The sequence below is a fragment of the Podarcis bocagei genome, assembly GCF_964188305.1.
Source record: "Podarcis bocagei genome assembly, chromosome: 11".
NCBI lineage: Eukaryota > Metazoa > Chordata > Lepidosauria > Squamata > Lacertidae > Podarcis > Podarcis bocagei.
The window spans coordinates 8,753,703-8,771,138 of NC_138136.1; the positions used below are offsets into that span (position 1 = coordinate 8,753,703).

At 39.8% G+C, this 17,436-nt stretch overlaps 1 protein-coding gene across 6 annotated transcripts in view; it reads right to left on the minus strand.

Annotated features, from left to right (window-relative positions):
• Positions 1-17,436, minus strand: part of FANCC (FA complementation group C) — a 72,470-nt gene that overhangs the window by 9,836 nt on the left and 45,198 nt on the right. For 5 of the 6 annotated variants that reach the window (XR_014013114.1, XR_014013115.1, XR_014013116.1 and 2 more), the window contains exons 10-16: positions 12,422-12,474; positions 10,542-10,641; positions 8,640-8,715; positions 8,393-8,474; positions 6,147-6,318; positions 2,184-2,384; positions 878-1,097 (exon numbers count right to left, since the gene is read on the minus strand). Coding sequence is in view for 1 of the 6 variants with exons in the window: in XM_081213737.1 (XP_081069863.1) it covers positions 954-1,097; positions 2,184-2,384; positions 6,147-6,318; positions 8,393-8,474; positions 8,640-8,715; positions 10,542-10,641; positions 12,422-12,474 (828 nt within the window). In the remaining 5 variants the exon portion in view is untranslated. Of the gene's footprint in view, positions 1-600; positions 1,098-2,183; positions 2,385-6,146; positions 6,319-8,392; positions 8,475-8,639; positions 8,716-10,541; positions 10,642-12,421; positions 12,475-17,436 lie in introns of those variants that run through there. The other variant, XM_081213737.1, reaches the window with a different exon arrangement.

Here is a 17,436-nt window from a genome sequence, read left to right on the forward strand (position 1 = left end):
CAAGTGAACTCAGAAATGAGTAAACATCTAAGTGCGTGTTTTCTGGGAAGTATGTCCTTTCTGTAAATAAAAAATGTGAAGGATTTCCAGACCAATCTACGATTTCTTCCCACTGAAGACTCTTAAGCTGCAAACTTGGGAACATTATGACTTGGTGCTTCTAAATATGCGAATTGACTGGTAGGGTGTAAAGAGGCTTGTTGTGAAGGAAAAATCAAACAAAATTCATTTCTAAGCTGCACAAGTATTTTCTTGGCATTGCTCAAAGGCGGCCTGTGGTTTAGAAAGGTCTGTGGTGCACATTGCCGTAGTACACTTGCTGACTAATGCTCTTTTAACAAAATATAGATCTGCTTCCTTGGGGGGGGGGGAATCAGAAGAAATATAAGAAGGTGATTGGTCACTAATCTGACACAGGGATTTACTTCAAAAGGAATCATTAACAATCGCTTGTGATAGGGCTTATATTTTACAAAGCAGCGTCTCAGAAACAAGCAGTTGTGTAGCTCCCAGAGTATGGAAAGATACCATTAATCACGTAGCTTTTCTTACAAGTTCTCTCACAATGCAAAGACAGAAAAAGATTGATCCAATCCATGCTCAAATATCACTTCAAATTTACTGGCATTCAGCTACATAAGGAAAACCCTCCAGTACAATTACATTTTGTTTTCAGCCTTATGACTTTTGGGACAAAGTTAATTAAAAGAAGGTCCTTTTAGGATGCAACCATATTAAATCAGAGAGTGACCTGAGAAAGGTCAGATATAATACTGCTCACAACTTCTATATCAATATTTTTAACTTTAGCATTCAACTGTACATACACATAGACACAAAACGCTTTCATATTTAAGGAAGCAAAAAGACCAAATACCTTCTCTCCATCCTCCATCTGGCTGTTCTGATTAGTTAGACTGACTATTGGGCCAAGCTGAGTATCACAAAGAAAACTAAAATCCACATTTTAGTTTTAGGAGGAGATCATTCACCAGCTTTACAGTCCTTTGATATTTCATTCCAAGTTGGCCGACTCTATTTGCAAGACGAGTTAGAAGACCAGTAACTTCTGGGATTTCACTGTCTGCAATTACAAACTGAAAGGGGAGGGGGAAAAACAGAATTGAGAAAGTAGAAATGCTAGGATTTAGTAGAAAATTACACTGTAGAAGACAAAGAAAAAACAACCAGGGAAACCACCCCAATCTACAGCACGAAAAGAAAAAGCTCTTTGGGTTTTACAACAGAACAGAACAGTCTTCAAGCCGCACACAGACAGGCAGCAAAGTGACTAGGGAAGTCATCCCCAGTGCTTCTCTAACTTCCACACATAACTTGGGAGAAAAGCCCATTGTAGCATTGCAGCCACCATTACCTCGCTACCTTCAGCAGCACATGGGTCACTGAACTGACAGGGATAATAATCCCCATCTCTTTTCCACCCTGCCCCCCATTTCAGAAAAAAAGCCCTTTGGGGCCTTGCAAGAAGGCAGGCAGCAAAGCAACTTTCTACCCCTCTAAAAATAAAGTGATATGGTGACCTAACTATTTTCTCAGTTCTGCATTCAAACTAGAAACGAGTTCCTCTTCACAGAGGAAGGGGTTCCACAATGCAGTTCGCAACACATATTTAAAAATATTTTTAGGAGCACTCAAATTTTCCGAGTTCACTGGTTTTGAACCCGAAACAGCCTCAGCCCTGTATACCGGAAGGAGCATCTCCACCCCCATCAGTCAGCCTGGACACTGAGGTCCACCTCCAAAGGTGTTCTGCTGGTTCCCTTGCTGTGAAAAGCGTAGTTACAGGGAACCAGGCAGAGGGCCTTCTTGGTGGTGGGATGTCAAGGAAATAAACAACTATCTGACTTTTAGAAAACATCTGAATGTTTGATGTTTTAGCATGTTCCGATATATGCTGTGAGCTGGCCAGAGTGGCTGGGGGAAATCATCATCATCATCAAACCAGAATTCTCCCCACCATAACTTTAATCCAGGTGTAGGAAAATGGTATACACCACCTTTTGGTTTGCTCCACCATGTGACACAGAGGCTGCGATGAGTGCACACACAACTAAGGCACAAGCAGGGGCTTCCTTGTTCACAATGGACATTCTGCAGAATTTTTATTTGTTCACACTGGTAGGTATCTTGCTATCAGTAAAAAAATGAAGAAAAATACTTACATGGGTAATAAATTCTTTGGCTACTGTGTGTCCAGTAGGAGTAAACAGCAGAAAGCTGATAACCAGGTGTGTAACTACCAGGTTGCTACTTGATTTGTTTTGTTTTGTTCCGCTGCTAACTGCAGTCTGCAGATCTGTGACAGAAATAGTTGGAGTTCTGAACAGGACAGTCAGATGGTCACATACAGATCTTGCTTCCACCTGTTGAGAAGCATTGCAAGGAATAAAAGTTTGCAAAGTGAAAGATAAACATTTGTTTTCTTGCGATTTGCAGAAAAGCACATAACTGATTCCTGAGCCAGTGACGCAGGGTCACAGAGGGAGAGATTCTGCGTCGTTTACTTTCTGGACCACAAAGAGCAGAATGAAGATTCCAAAAGAACTAGAAACTCCCTGCTTTTGGTAGTCTTGAAATACTAAGCACCGAGGACCATGATACAGGGCTTGACCTCTCTCTTTTTTTGGTAAAAGGAAATGGTGAAAGTCACAAAGTGGAATGAAGTTAGGTTGTTCTATTGTGGGGAAGAGAACAGAAGGCTCTTTGAGAGCTCATGACAATACAGCAGCTACAAATCAATTAATCCCCGTGCAATCTGACCTCATCTGATAAAAAAATCTGATATGAATCCGGGGGGTGGGGTTGGTTTCCTTCTAGTATTGTTTAAAATACATCCCCCCCCCACCTTCCCGTCTTGGAGCAGCCAGAACAAACAGCCTCTGGAGCCAAAACAGAGGCAGGATTTGAGAGTCTGTGCATTAAAGGAAATTATTGGCTAGATCCTAAGAAGTATTACCTAAAAATATTTGCTACATAAAAGGCATGGCAGGAAATGGAAAATATCTCCTTCCTGGCAACCCTAAACACACTAGTTTTAAGCAATTTATTTCCGTATTGTGTCTTTCCCCCTGTGTTAACGTTTATAAATATGCTTCCTGATTTAAAAATGTCTATATCATTGGCCCAACGAATGCGGCAGGCTGCATTCTGGACCTTGAGCAGGACCTGGGCAGGAAGAGGGTAATCTGAAAGTGGGGGATATTGACATCGCCCTTTGTCATAGTCAGATTTAGGCTTTCAGCACCTTCTCCCCTCTGCAGAGGTGGGCCGCCATCATAGTCTAATGGGTCCCATGGGTTTCCAGACAGCTATAGGGGATTTTCTGGCTGGTATGACTGGTGCTTCTGTCAAAGCCCTGGCTGGGACATCCAAATAGCTCAAGCCATTGACACAATCACCCCTGAGTGTCTTTCTCCCACTTCATGGAACCCATTTAGCCCCCTGGTATACCCCAGAGTTTAGGATGAGGGAAAAAGTTGGGAGACAGTTTGAACACAAGTGGAGGAAAACTCTGGTCGAATGAAATTGAACGCTGGTGAGGACTAGTGGCAGGGAAGGTAACAAAGTAGGCTGGGCCAGATTAATGCCTCCTTGCAATATGGGGTGGTCCCTGCCAGCTTGAAGGAGGCAGTGCTAAAACCACTCCTCCAGAATCCCTCCCTGGTCTCAGAAAATCTTCAGGTCTATTTCCATTCTGTAATTATACATAAATTGATTTCAACATTAATGTAACTTCTGGCACCCCCACAACATGTATATAATGACTGCAGTTTCACTCTTTTTATTTTGCCTACTCAGGGGTTAAAATTCTCCTCTCTGTGGAAACTGCTGCAAAACCACATGCTTAAAGAGTTTTTTTCTTTTTTATCCTTAATTTCAGTTTTGCAGCTGAAGAAAAAGGGGTGTGGGAGGAGAGAGTATTTACTGGAAAGGGTCAAGTTAGGGCATGAGCGGTTAAAGAAATTAAAAGGTGTAAACAGAACTAACCCCTGGCAGCATTTTAATGAAAGAAGACTCCGTAAGTAAAGGAAGTGACAATTAAAATTTCCAGAGGTTACTATTATTTTGTGGTACCCATAATGAAGGTGCCAGGCTCACCTCTGTAGTGCAATTTTGCATCAAGAGAAGACTGCATTCTAGTGTCACTGCTTTTTTTCTACTACTGTCACTACCATTAGAAGCAGAACTATTCCCTGAACTTCAGGGAGGCCATTAATGCTATTGGTGATAATGGAAGAACTGTCTCGTTACCACCACACAAAGTTTTAACGTGATCATACTGTGAGACCGCCAAGAGCTGTACAATTTTACTAGTGAATGATTCAAGAGTGACAACTGGCAGTGCAGAAAGCTAGCTGAATAGAGATTATTACATTGTAAATGCTAAATGGACAGCTAGCATTTTATTCACCTGCCCTACTAATAGTCTAATCCTCAGAGTTGCTGTTATTTTCCACTACTGATACAGAAAACTTACTGTGTACACTCTTACTTGTGCAAAACACAAGAGGCACATAGAGGTATTAATAAGCACACATACTAACATGGAACATATAACTGCTATAACTTAGCAAGTCACCTGAGTCACAGCTGCAGCAGCTCCTGGTTCTATCCCTCTTTGCCTGTGGGCAGTGAGCACATAGTGCACAGTCGGGCAACAGACCGCCCAGTTGCCAGAATTCAAAGGAATGCCATGGGATAAAGTTGATGGGAACATCCATAATGGACTAATGCAAAGAGTGTACATTACCCTAGAACAATGCCAGTTGTTGGAAAGGGGAAGAAATAGCCCAACATAATTGTGTTCCATTTATTTTTACCTTAAACTATTTTAGTGAGCTTTCTGGATAAAAACTCAGGATAGAAATCAACTACAGTTGTGCCTCGCAAGACGAAATTAATCTGTTCCGCGAGTCTCTTCGTCTAGCGGTTTTGTCGTCTTGCGAAGCAACCCTATTAGCGGCTTAGCGCTATTAGCGGTTTAGCGGCTATTAAAGGCTTAGCGGCTATTAAAGGCTTAGCGGATTAGCGGCTAAAAGGCTAATAGCGACTTAGAAAAGGGGGGGAGCGGAAAAAAATCGGAACACTTGCAAGACGTTTTTGTCTAGCAAAGCAAGCCCATAGGGAAAATCGTCTTGCGAAGCAGCTCAAAAACGGAAAACCCTTTCGTCTAGCGGGTTTTCCGTCTTGTGAGGCATTCGTCTTGCGGGGCACCACTGTAATTGGCTAACTGAATAATAGCTCCCATGTCTTTATATGAAAAGGGTACTTGGCGGTAAGTCAGGATGCCTGCAGCTCCTTTGTCACAAGATCACTATGATTTCTAAAGGTATATTAGACAGGAAAGGTTAACCTAATGTCACTGCTATTGGTGATAATGGAAGAACTGTCTCGTTACCACCACACAAAGTTTTAACGTGATCATACTGTGAGACCGCCAAGAGCTGTACAATTTTACTAGTGAATGATTCAAGAGTGACAACTGGCAGTGCAGAAAGCTAGCTGAATAGAGATTATTACATTATAAATGCTAAATGGACAGCTAGCATTTTATTCACCTGCCCTACTAATAGTCTAATCCTCAGAGTTGCTGTTATTTTCCACTACTGATACAGCAGAGTTGCTGTGGCCAGCAACAGACTTGATAGAAAGTCTTGTGACTGGAAATTTTAATGAATGGAAGATCCCTAGAAAGAATCTCTAAGCCTTAAACCAGGAACAGAGGACATCTGGGCCACAGGCCAAATTAGGCCTGCTAGGGGTCCTAATTTGGCCCAAAAGGCCATTTTCTCCAAGGCACGGCTGCCTGATGTCATATGAAACCAGGTATAGGGCAGGCAAAGCCATGACTGCAAACGCACTCCCAATTACTCCTTGGCAAAACTGCGTTGCATTCAGTGCCTTTTAAATTTCCTGCCAGAGGCAAGGCCCACTTTCCAAGCTCCTGAATGGAGCCAATCCCTGCAGAAAGTGGGGTTTGCGATCAGCACTGAATTGCAATTACAGCCTTTACAGCCTTGGCTTAAATAACAACTGGGGCAAAATATTTCTTCTACACCAATGCCTCACATTTCTGACATATGGCCGATTACTGAATTCTCACATGCATAGATAGAACTACCCACCATTGTTTGAGTTCTCCGCCGATTCTCTTCACCTGGATAATAGTAAAATGCCAAAAGCCACAACAAAGCATCTGAGGATTCCACTTGTGACAACAACTGCTCTGCTGCAATATCAGCCCATTCTCCGAAATGAACAAACAAAAACCAGTTCTCAAAGAGGTCTCCACAATACCTGGAATAGCACAAAATGTATTTCAGTTTTTCCATTAATTATAATTTTAAATTTCATCATAGATTCCCAAGACGTGCTCATTTGGAACCTGTGCAGTCTTATCTGCACATGAGGCAAGGCAATCCATGGCAGTACAATAATAATATTTCATAACAGGAAAAGTAATTCCTTCAGCAGAGAGGTATCTAGCAATTAATTTCCAATATGCACTTAAATAATAAAAAGATAGGTCACAAATATTTTAGACATTTTTCTTAAAACTGCACTTTGAAAACTGTCTTCTGCCTTGAACAACTTTTACATGCAAATGAAACACAAACTTTTGTTTCTCATTTCTGTTACGAGATTACAGTGGTACCTCTGGTTACAAACTTAATTCCAGAGGTCCGTTCTTAACCTGAAACCATTCTTAACCTGAGGTACCACTTTAGCCAATGGGGCCTCCCGCTGCCAGTGCGTCGCCGGCGCACGATTTCTGTTCTCATCCTGGGGCAAAGTTCTTAACCTGAAGTACTACTTCTGGGTTAGTGGAGTCTGTAACCTGAAGTGTTTGTAACCCAAGGTACCACTGTATAGTGTTTGAGGAGCTGACCATAGTTATTTATTTATTTGTATTTTATTTTAAATATTTTAGCCACTTTTCAGATCAACTATCCATCCAAAGCAAAGCAAAAGATAAAACATAACATAACACAACAACTCTTAACATAAAAAATATAGAAAACATAACTGTGCAAGGGCCATAGCTCAGTGGTGGACCATGGGCTATGCATATAGAAAGTCCCAAGTTCAATTCCTGGAATTTCCAGGTTAGACTGGAAGTGACTCCCTCCTGAAACCCTGGAACTCCACTGCTGGTCAGCAGAAATGATACTGGTGGGGCTGCACTACCCAGAAGCACCCGGTTCATAGAGTTGGGGCCTTACTGGACCTGTTGCTGCTTATATGTACAGTACAGACAACAGTAGCCAGAAATGCTTTTTACCAACTCTGGTTCACAAACGCCACCATTTCCTAGAGAAGGCTGACTTGACCATGGTAGTTTGTGTCCAAATCACTTATGTTATGCTAGTTTATTTTCACTAACTTTCACTTTGTATCTGGACTCAATTCAAGGTGTTAGCTTTTATCTTTAAGACACTAAATTTAATTTGCTCCATACAGTATTTTAATGCAAACTTGCCCAATTTGCACTTTTTGAAATATGTAAACTGAAATACTGCTTAAAAGCAATGCAGTTCCCCAACCAAATAAGAGTATATAAAATACACATATTAGGTGAAAGTATACATGATAGTGAATATATTAATGAAAACAACATACAGAAATGCAGTATTGTAGGGGAATTTGCTTGGAGGGGGAAAGTGTTTTAAGAGAAATGCACACTAAAAGACTGGCAAAATTTCATGAGGACATCTTTAACCCCCCACCCCCACAAACCAGAAACCAATACAAAAATGCAGCAAACTGAGAAGTGAAAAATGAGCAATTGAAAAATCATCACTGGGGAACAGCATATCTCAGGAATCATTTCCTTCCCATATGATCCTGGTCAATGATTTTGCTCACCTTCTGAGCCCAATCTTGCTGTCGTTACACTCAAGAAAATCTGACTTGCAGCAATGAGAGATTATGGTGCAAACCTCCCGTTCCTGCTTTGGCTAAACTCATTTTGTTTTGGCCTCACCCGCTACCCAAAAGATTAGCCACCAGGGAATGCAGTTCTTAGGCTGAAAAGGGTTCCCCACTCATGGTTCCAGGCAAACAGACAGCTCCACCTGCTGTCTTTTTGCGCACAGAAGATGCTACCCCACTGAACTAAATGGGAAGCCCTTGTAGACAAGAGTGCTCTAAGACAGCAATCTATGAATGGTCTGGGCTACTAATGTCTTCCCATTTGTTTAATTTCAAGCTTGCCTTGTTGCTGTTGTTTTTTAAACCAATCCAGTAATAAATCAAAACTAAAGGGAATGAAATTTAAACTATCAAGCTATCCCAAGCCAATGGCATTCCCAAAATAAAAGGAAAAGGAAAATTCAAGCTAAAAAAAGAAACCATTGCTACTGTTGCTTACCCAGTACACTTTGCTTCTACTGTTGCTTTGAGCATTTCTGCAATGTGGGTCAAGTGTTGAGGCAAACCAGTAGCTGGCAAGTCTAAAAGATAAATATTAGTAGGAGCCATTTGAAGTGAAAACCAAAATATGCACTATTTTGTATTAGAGAAAATTCTTAAGAAACTAGAGGATTTGTAATACAGTACATCAATCTCAAAAATAAACACGGCTGGTAATATGGAAAGCACTTCATAGCTGATCTTACCTGAGGGATGTTTAAGGAAAGCCATCACAAGTGAATGAGGATTATTAGGAAAGTAGGCCTTTAGTGGAAACTTAAGCTAAAAGAAAGTCAATACAAGTATCACTTATGAACTAGTTCTTAAAACTTGCCCCATCAGAAAATATGCAAATACAGCACAAAACATGCTATTCATATTGAAGGAAAGGAACCCTACAGATTGCATTCTTACAATGCCACAAACCTCACAACTTTGCTCAAAGTCCTCCTAGCCAACTTTTTAAAAATCCTTTCCATGTCAACATAGAACTGGTGAGTTGTAAGGGGTGATCTAGAGGGGAAAAACCATGATCCCAAGCTGAGAGTTGTATTTGATCCAGGGATCATTATTTGTTTTGCAATCAGTAACCCAAAAGCAAACCTTCCCTGGTTTGTCTTGGTTTCCTTCCCAGAGTGAGCTGGGAGGAATGGAAAGAAATGCACAGTAAACTATGGTTTGTGGCTAACCAAGATGTGTGAATGCAGCACACATGTAGATAGTCTAGCTTTGCAGCATTTTTTGTGAGAGTGAGTTTTTCTGTAATATTACTATCTGGACTTCCTGAACATATCTGCCCACAACAATTGCATATGGTTACAAGACTAACATGTGGTACCCGCAAGGCTGAATGAACAAAACAACATTTTGTTTCCAGCAGAAGTTGTCCATATATTTTATATCCATATACACAAAGATTTGGAGAAATTCTGACTGTTTTGCAGTCATCCTCTACATTAAAGATTTGTGCAGAACTCAAGACATGTACGGTTAAAGAGCTGCAAGCACTGCATGCCAAACCAACACCCAAGTATTTCTCTTCTCTAGTAAAGAGTAAAAATGAAATCTCATGCAAGCAACATATAGAAGATCTAGTTAATGTTTTAAAAAGAGCTCAACAACAAAGCACACAAACAACCTCTACAGCATAGTTGGCTCCTAGCTATTTGAAGGGTGTGTGGGATCTTGGATTACGTTCTCCACTCAGTCGCCCCCGCCACCCTGAGGCTGCAAAATGTGCTGCTGCCATAGAAATAAAGCTGCATAAAATTAATGGGAGTGGCATCTGTACATATTAACTGAGACAGCTGCAATTTCAACTCTAATTTATACCTTTTGAAACTAAAAGAGAGATTTAATCACAATGCTAATTAGTCAATTACTGTACTAGTTCCAGTAAGACCCATCTTTTCACTAACTAACAGTTCCCCCAATAAAATTTAAAAGTCACAATGCAGTATTTGGTTCTCTGAAAAGTTTTATGGGAGTAAAACCTGAAAAGATTATGTGGCCCCAAACTAAAGCATCAGACTACGAAGCATGGATACTTTGATTGCCTAAGGGAAAATGAAGTAATCCCAGTGGTACTACAGGTACAAAACTATAGGGAAGAATCAGACGTTACATGAGGATGTTAAGAAGTAGGGTCAAGTTGTTACAGTTTTTCTAGGTGTGAATCTAGAATAAATGTTTATTCATTAATATTTGCTGAGAGAGAATGTGTTTGTGAGAAAAGAGAGATCATTAACTAGTAGACATCCCTATGAGGTGAAAAGGCACTATAGGTTCATGACGTACAGAAATAAAAAGCATAGTTTTGTCAAATGGACAGTTTATTATAACTTGTACAAGTATATAATCTACAATTGTGAACTAATGCTGTGAAAATAAATTGTGGATTAATCCTCCTCCCCCTAAAAACCCCTCTAAAATTTGATTCCATTTAAGACACCTCAGATTTTATCTTGGCATTCATTTACTACAGCAGAAAGGCATTATTTTGCTCATTGTATTTTTTTAGCACTTTGCAACCTAAAATTGTTCTTTTTATACTACATTTTGAAGCATCTCATTTAAAAAATAATAATGAAAAATGGAATTCAACTAACCTGCTTATTATTCTTGTGATATGCTTGAACAAAGCACTGTGTAAATACCTGCATTACGGTCATTACTTCTGGTGCTCCATCAGTTTCCAGCAGTGCATTCCTGAGCAGCAAAAAGTTTAAGTATGACAGGTCAGATTATGAGTGTGCCAATCATGCAACCATTAATTGAGAGAAGGTAAAAACAAATGAGAGCATTCTTCCCATGCCTTGGGCTGTGGTCTTAAACCTATCTAGCTATTATGCAACCTGGGAAATAAAAACACTAACTTCACTTTGCATCTTCTTCTGCTTCTTTTCTTAAAATGAACATACAAATACCATTCCGCAATATAATTGCTGTTATTACAAATCCAATGTCAAGCTACAATTGTTTTACCTTGTTTTGGCAACTCAAACCCTCCAGCTACAACTGTAAACACAGTATCTAGTTGCTCAGTTTTTTACACATTAAATCTCATACTAGAGTTTGCTCTGGAAGCAGGGACATGAAAGGAAGAAATGGCACAGCTATTGTTTGGTGGCATCAAACCTCTGAGCTCATCCCCTGGCTCTGGTTAAACATGTCTCCATCTTCCCTAATCCTCATTCTCCCAACTCTTCAGCATATCTGTTTTCGCTGTCATATTAATGCTGTTGATGCGCAATAGGCATTTTGTATGTGGATTATGAATTATTTGTGTGCACTAGGACATTTCCGCTCTCATTCCCCCATCTTGATTTGCAAGTGGTTCATTCTTTTTGAATTTACTTGGAGAAAGCTTGGGCAACCTTCCAACATTCATCATAAGCTTTGAAAGAACTCATCTGATGTCTCTGTTACCTCTCCTCACCTGGTCTCCAAAGGTGAGAGCTCACCCTTAGTTCCCATGCTTCCAGTCTGCAGTGCCTGCATGCTCAGTGTCGACCGCCAAGGAGAACTCTGGACACTGGTTTTGTTTTTAGAAATCTTCCTTCTAAGGAATTAGGAATTTCCCCAAATTCCTATCAACAATGGAGGTTCTGAGCATCTCATAAGTTCTAACTGCAGATAAAAACAACAGGAACTTAGGACAAGTTCTCCTGCTGCCAGTCTTTGCTGCTACAGGGTACCTTCCCCATTCTGCAGCTTAGTATGTCCAGAAAGTAGGGAGAGGAGAGGAATGGGCAGCAGAAAACTCTAGAACTGATGAAGGGTTACACCACAAGCAAATCCAAAACAGGGAGGGGTAAATGGTCTTGCTGGAAATGGCTCAGTGATTTCTGAATTGTTGAGTGGGGGAAGAGTTCACTTTTAGCATGTCCATATTTAGCAAGGGATTTGCTCCTAAAGCTTCCTCTCAAGTTCAGAACTCAAAGACAGTCTAATTCTTGATTTGATATCCCTTGAAACTATCTGAAATGAAAATAATTGTAAAAGAAAACCACTTCCCTCAAGATCATTCAAATTTCTTTTCCTGAATATTTCTTGACACTTTTGAATTCTACAACTTATTTAGTTTTCATGGGTAGATAAATTTCCAAAGCCAGTATCTTTGTGGCATGTAGTGGAATCAAACAATTAAACAAAAATGGATTCCATTATACTTGGACTTGAGGGCTGCTATGATAAAATGTGTATGTAAGAACCTCAAGCACAGGCTGGTTTTTCTACTATCAGTTATACAACATCTTGCATTTAATTCTTTGCCTTGAATAGCCAGCAGTGGAACTAAGCTGCATATGTTGTTCTGCGGATCAGATTCTCGATATTAAGAAATTCTTCATAATTTTGTGAATGCTATCACAAGATGCACCATATTTAAAATATGGGAACGCTGGGACATTCTAATGCAGTTCTATATTGTTTACTGATTTGGGATGGATAGGCAAAATCCTTCCACATAAATTGTATGTAATCTTACTTGAAAATTTCGTCTATAGTTCTGAAGACAGCCGGATGACATGCAGCTTGGTCCTGTTGCAAATAACAAAAGAACAAGTAAGATAGTTTAGACAAAGCTTGTATCATAAACTCAACACAAAGCAACAAGACAAACAACAGCTGGTCACCAAAGCATGTAACTCTAATATAGTTCTCGATAGATTGGAGCTGGTAGTCCGAAACAATAGTAGGGCACCGGGGTGGAGAAGGCTATCTTAGTCCAATAACTTAAATGTGCTTCTTCTCTCCCATGATGCAGTGACTTCAGGGGAATGACTGAGACTAACAGTGACGTTAAGCAAGTGAGGATGGTTTGTTATAATAAAAATGGAAACAGGAAATTAATGATGAGAGCCTGGTTGTTTTCAAGCTACTGAAATTAGTAAAAAAAAATAAAAGATGCATAACTTCTGGAGACCATGATGCAACCCACTACTCCCCCCCCCCAAAAAAGGAGAAGAGAATTTAGTAGGGTCGCAATTTATATTACTGTTAAAAACCTAAACAGCGGGGGGTGGGAGGGACCCTTTCCAAGCCTGTTGTGTTAATTACCTAGTCTTTGAATTTCCAAGGACAATGGTTTAAACTTTCTAACTTCATGGAACACTCGACACATTAACTTACCTGCTATGGAACCCTTGCGTGTTGCTGAGGATTCTGAGTGTTCTAGGGTGTACACTTTATTCTTGTGGGCTATCATACAGGGCTTGGCAGAATGGGGAAGAAACATTTTTCAGCAAATTCCCCTTTCTTGCCGCCCCTCTTTCCTAACCCTTAACCAGAAATCTGCTCTGGAAGGCTAGAGCAAATTGGAAGGGGGCTTAGTAAGAGTATTAACTGACCTAAGCTGATCATAGCCATACATTTCCATGGGTCTATTCCAAGCAATGTGGCCCCATACTTGTGGGTGAGTGTTATCAAACCTTTAACAGGTATAAAAGTTTCCCCAAAGTACCATTGGTTTTCCAAGGGTTCATTTTTCATATCCATTATAGATTTGAATGTCTATTTCTAATGTCTATGTAACCAAATTCACAGGAGGCAGGTAAATATCTGAAATGATGCTGTCATGAGGCTTGTTTTGGGTGTTTAACAATATGATTTAGTAAAAGTTCTGTATCAATTTGGTCATTAGCTAAAGACTGTTTCATCTGAGATTTATCAGTGACTGTCAGAGGTTATTTTTAACTTTTACTATTACTCTCAAAGTTAAAAATTAATGAATATCAGCATTCAAAAGATACTAATATTTACAATACACAGATTCACCTTATTGATGCAAAGTCCACTTTCTTATATTTTTTTCATTTCTTTTTAAAGAAAATCAGCCACAGGATAAAAAGATGGGTTAATGGCTTTCCAGACAGTTTTTATGACTAGCTGCCCCAACTTGGAGCACTGAGCAAACAGAAATTGTTCCATCCAACTTTCATGTTGGGAAAGCTCCACTCCAAGTGCTCAAAGCAAATATTCATGTAGCCAAGCCAGCTACACAGGGGAAAATATTTTGAGGAAGTATAGATCTCACAAAGCATAAAGGCGGAAATGAGAAGAGAACCGTTAGTCTAAACATCTTCTCATTTTTCCTCACATGTCACTATCATATTGAAAAGATTACATGTCACCTCATTTTCATGTTGTACTCCAGTGTTTTGCCACATAGTTGCATTTAAGTTATCATATTAAATGTATGCCACCTAGTGTTCATGACTATTCACAGCTGGCTTTATCACGTATTTCTAAAAAAAAGTAAAAAAATAAAAATTACAGATTGTTGAAGAACTGTCATTTCCAAATTCCTTTTGAAAGTGAATTGGGTGATATATGTTAAAATGACAAAATGTAGGCAGGAGGTGTAGTGCCTTTCTTGCACACAGTAACTGCTACTAGACTGCTGAGTTTCACATATTTGTACAGTTTGGAGGCTGGTAGTTTTCATATTAAGGTTAACACCACTATCTTTTTTAACCATACCATAGAATCTTATTTACTAGACAGCCTTTAACACTTCCTTAACTTTAGCAATGCTCCTGCATTTTTACCTTTCTTTGCCAAGAAGAGTAGCACACGCGTGCGCACACACACACACATATTTAAACACAGTACGGAAAAAGTTGATCCATAACAAAATGCTACACTGTAGAGTGCTGCCATTCAGGATTCTAGCCACTCCCCCCAATAGTCAATTATCATTGTGGGATCACTGAGCATCCTCACTACTTGTGGAATGGTTTTGTGGTTTCCCCCCATGGGGTCCCCCCGCTAAAGATTTTCTGCACTTTTTCAAATCTTGTGGCTCCCCCAAGCCTACTGATAGCTCCTTTGTGTGGGTGGGTGGCCCACACTCGGATGGATCAGCACTCGGAGAACAGAGATTGGTAATAAAAGTGTACAAGTGGGGCCCTGCAATGAAATGTTGCACTGTGGGTTGCTTCTGTTCAGGATCCTAACCATTCCATTCACACATCCCCTATCCCATTTTCTGTTTCTCCTTCACAAGTATGTTTCATGGCCACTGAGCATGCTCAGTTCTGACAGCTGCCTTCTTACAAAATGGGTGGTTAGTTTGACTATGCAAGTGCCAAAGTGAACTATGTAAGTTCAAATTCCTTTTCAGCTGTGAAGTTCTCAAACTAATCTACCTCATAAAGTTGCTGTGAAGCTAAAACACCAGGCTTTGCTGGACACAAAGAACTTAATAAGTAAGCTTGATGATGGCCATACGTGATTTTAGTTTGCAGAGTCTGCAATATCAAATGCATTTTGGAACCAGTCAAGAATTCTATGTAAGATTAACTAATAGCTTGGTTTAGCTAGCAATAAATTGATGTCACGTGGACTTGCACTGCACTGCAGTATCACCTGCATTGATTTTTGGTATTCTACAACTTTCTGTTGAAGTTAAGCTTAGCTGACGTTTAGTCTCAAACACTGATTGTGTTCTATTTGAAATGTTACAGCGAATGTTTACATGCTCAAAGGGTTCTTAATAGAAGACAGAAAATCTCTTAAGCAATACACAGTGTTAGTGGAATCTAAATAAAAAGCTGTCAACTGAAAGAATCTGACAAAATCTGCACAAAGTGAAATGTGACTTTATTTAAACTAGCCTAAGAGCATCAGAAACTGGCAGGTGCTTTTCCTTTTCAGTGCCCCTAGCTCTATGTGAACTCCATCTTTTTACATGGGTAAAAGGGCAGCCAGGAAAGGGCAGAAAATAAAGTCTTGTGCTACACCAGGTTGTAGTGCATATTTAGCCAGTGAGCTATAAAGGCTTTTGTTCTCCTCTTCCCTAGTACCCATTGTGAAGGCACACTCATACTGCTGTCAGCTCAACTCTGCACCAAACACTGAGGTCACAGGAAAGGAGAAGGATCAAGTACTCCTCTTAACGATGGTGGCACCTGTTTCAGAACTCTGAGGCAGAGAGATCTCTTCCCACATCTTTCAGTCCTGTAACGAAGCCACCACTGTCACAGCAGCTGCCACCAGCTTAGTTTGATGCAGACAGGATACGGGACAAGTGTGTTTACCAGTTTCTATTTAACAATAGTAGCAGCTTCAACTAAAGATTCCAAGATGAGAGACCAGGGAGAGATCCCTACCCCGAACTGGTTACTTTACATTAACTTTTGTTGAAATAGCTGCTACCATCAGAAAGCCGGGACATTTTGTCCACTTCTCTAGCAACACAACAAAACAGCAAAAATCTCATATTTGTCAACTCCCAAAATCCACAAGATTGGCCATTTATGAATGTTGTTTTCCTCACAGTTGTGGAGCAATAAATTATCTTGGGGGCAGATGAACACCTTGGAATCAGTTTCAGATCTCATGACACAAAAGAGGCAAAGATATCAAGAATGAAAAACAAAATCACATCAAATCGAAAGCTAGGAACAGACTGTGTTTCAAAAGCAGTTGATCAGCTGAAATTAACTGGTGGATTGAGCTAAAAGTCCATCCCAGCAGATATATACCCATGTGTGGGCCACAGTCTCCAGTTTCTCATGCTATTATGAAAAAAAAAAAAAAAATTCATGCTGTTACAAGTTGCACAAGCATCGCCTGCTGGTGTTACTGAACAGAGTTTGCCACAGAAGACCAGTGAGTCCAACAGAATGCTTTTGCATTCATGAGAAAATCACTTTGGTGATACCTGTGGCTGGGCATCAGTGCAAAAAGACTGCAACATTCATACAACTCATTTCTGACAATACCTGTAACTGTTTCCCTTCCCCATGCAGTTCACACAAGATATTTGCCTGATTATTTTGGTATGTTTTATGCACACACCTTTAACCATCTGGAAAAAGAACTAGTGTTACCTACTCCTGAAAAGCAAAACAGTATTTATAGAGGACATTTCACTATGTGCAACCTGTATAACACTTATCTTTTGTTTTTATACTTCCTAGTAACTATAGAATTTCCATTACCAATTTCATTTTTTCCCAAGGGATGGAAACACAAGTAACAGCACACCACATAAACTAGAAGTTACTAGACCATCACACTTTAATTACATTTGGAGCCCTAATATAACAGTGTTGAGTATCATATTTCTTCCATAATAAAGCACAGCAGTCTTCCACTACCAAGACTAAACTTTAAAAGTTGCTGCTCTGTATACTGCTCGATGTTGTATTCTACAAGATGCGGATATATAACATTGTCCTACATCATTCAGGCAAAGCCCTATTGAAGATACATTCATGGTTGCATTAGAAATATTATCAATTACTGTCCTGGTTGCTTATTTATTTAAAATAATTGTAACTTAAAATAACAAGCTTATCTCTGGGATTATTTCTTTGGTTCTTAAAGGACTATGGTTCTCTGAACATCCAATGGCAAGCCAAAATTATGCCTATAGACTGGAACTGTACAGACTTCCTTTTCACTTGAAGCAGTTTCATGGCAGGCTTATAATGTGAAATCAAGGACAAAAGCACTTGGAATTGCAAAAATCTCTTGCCTGGTTATGAAACTGAA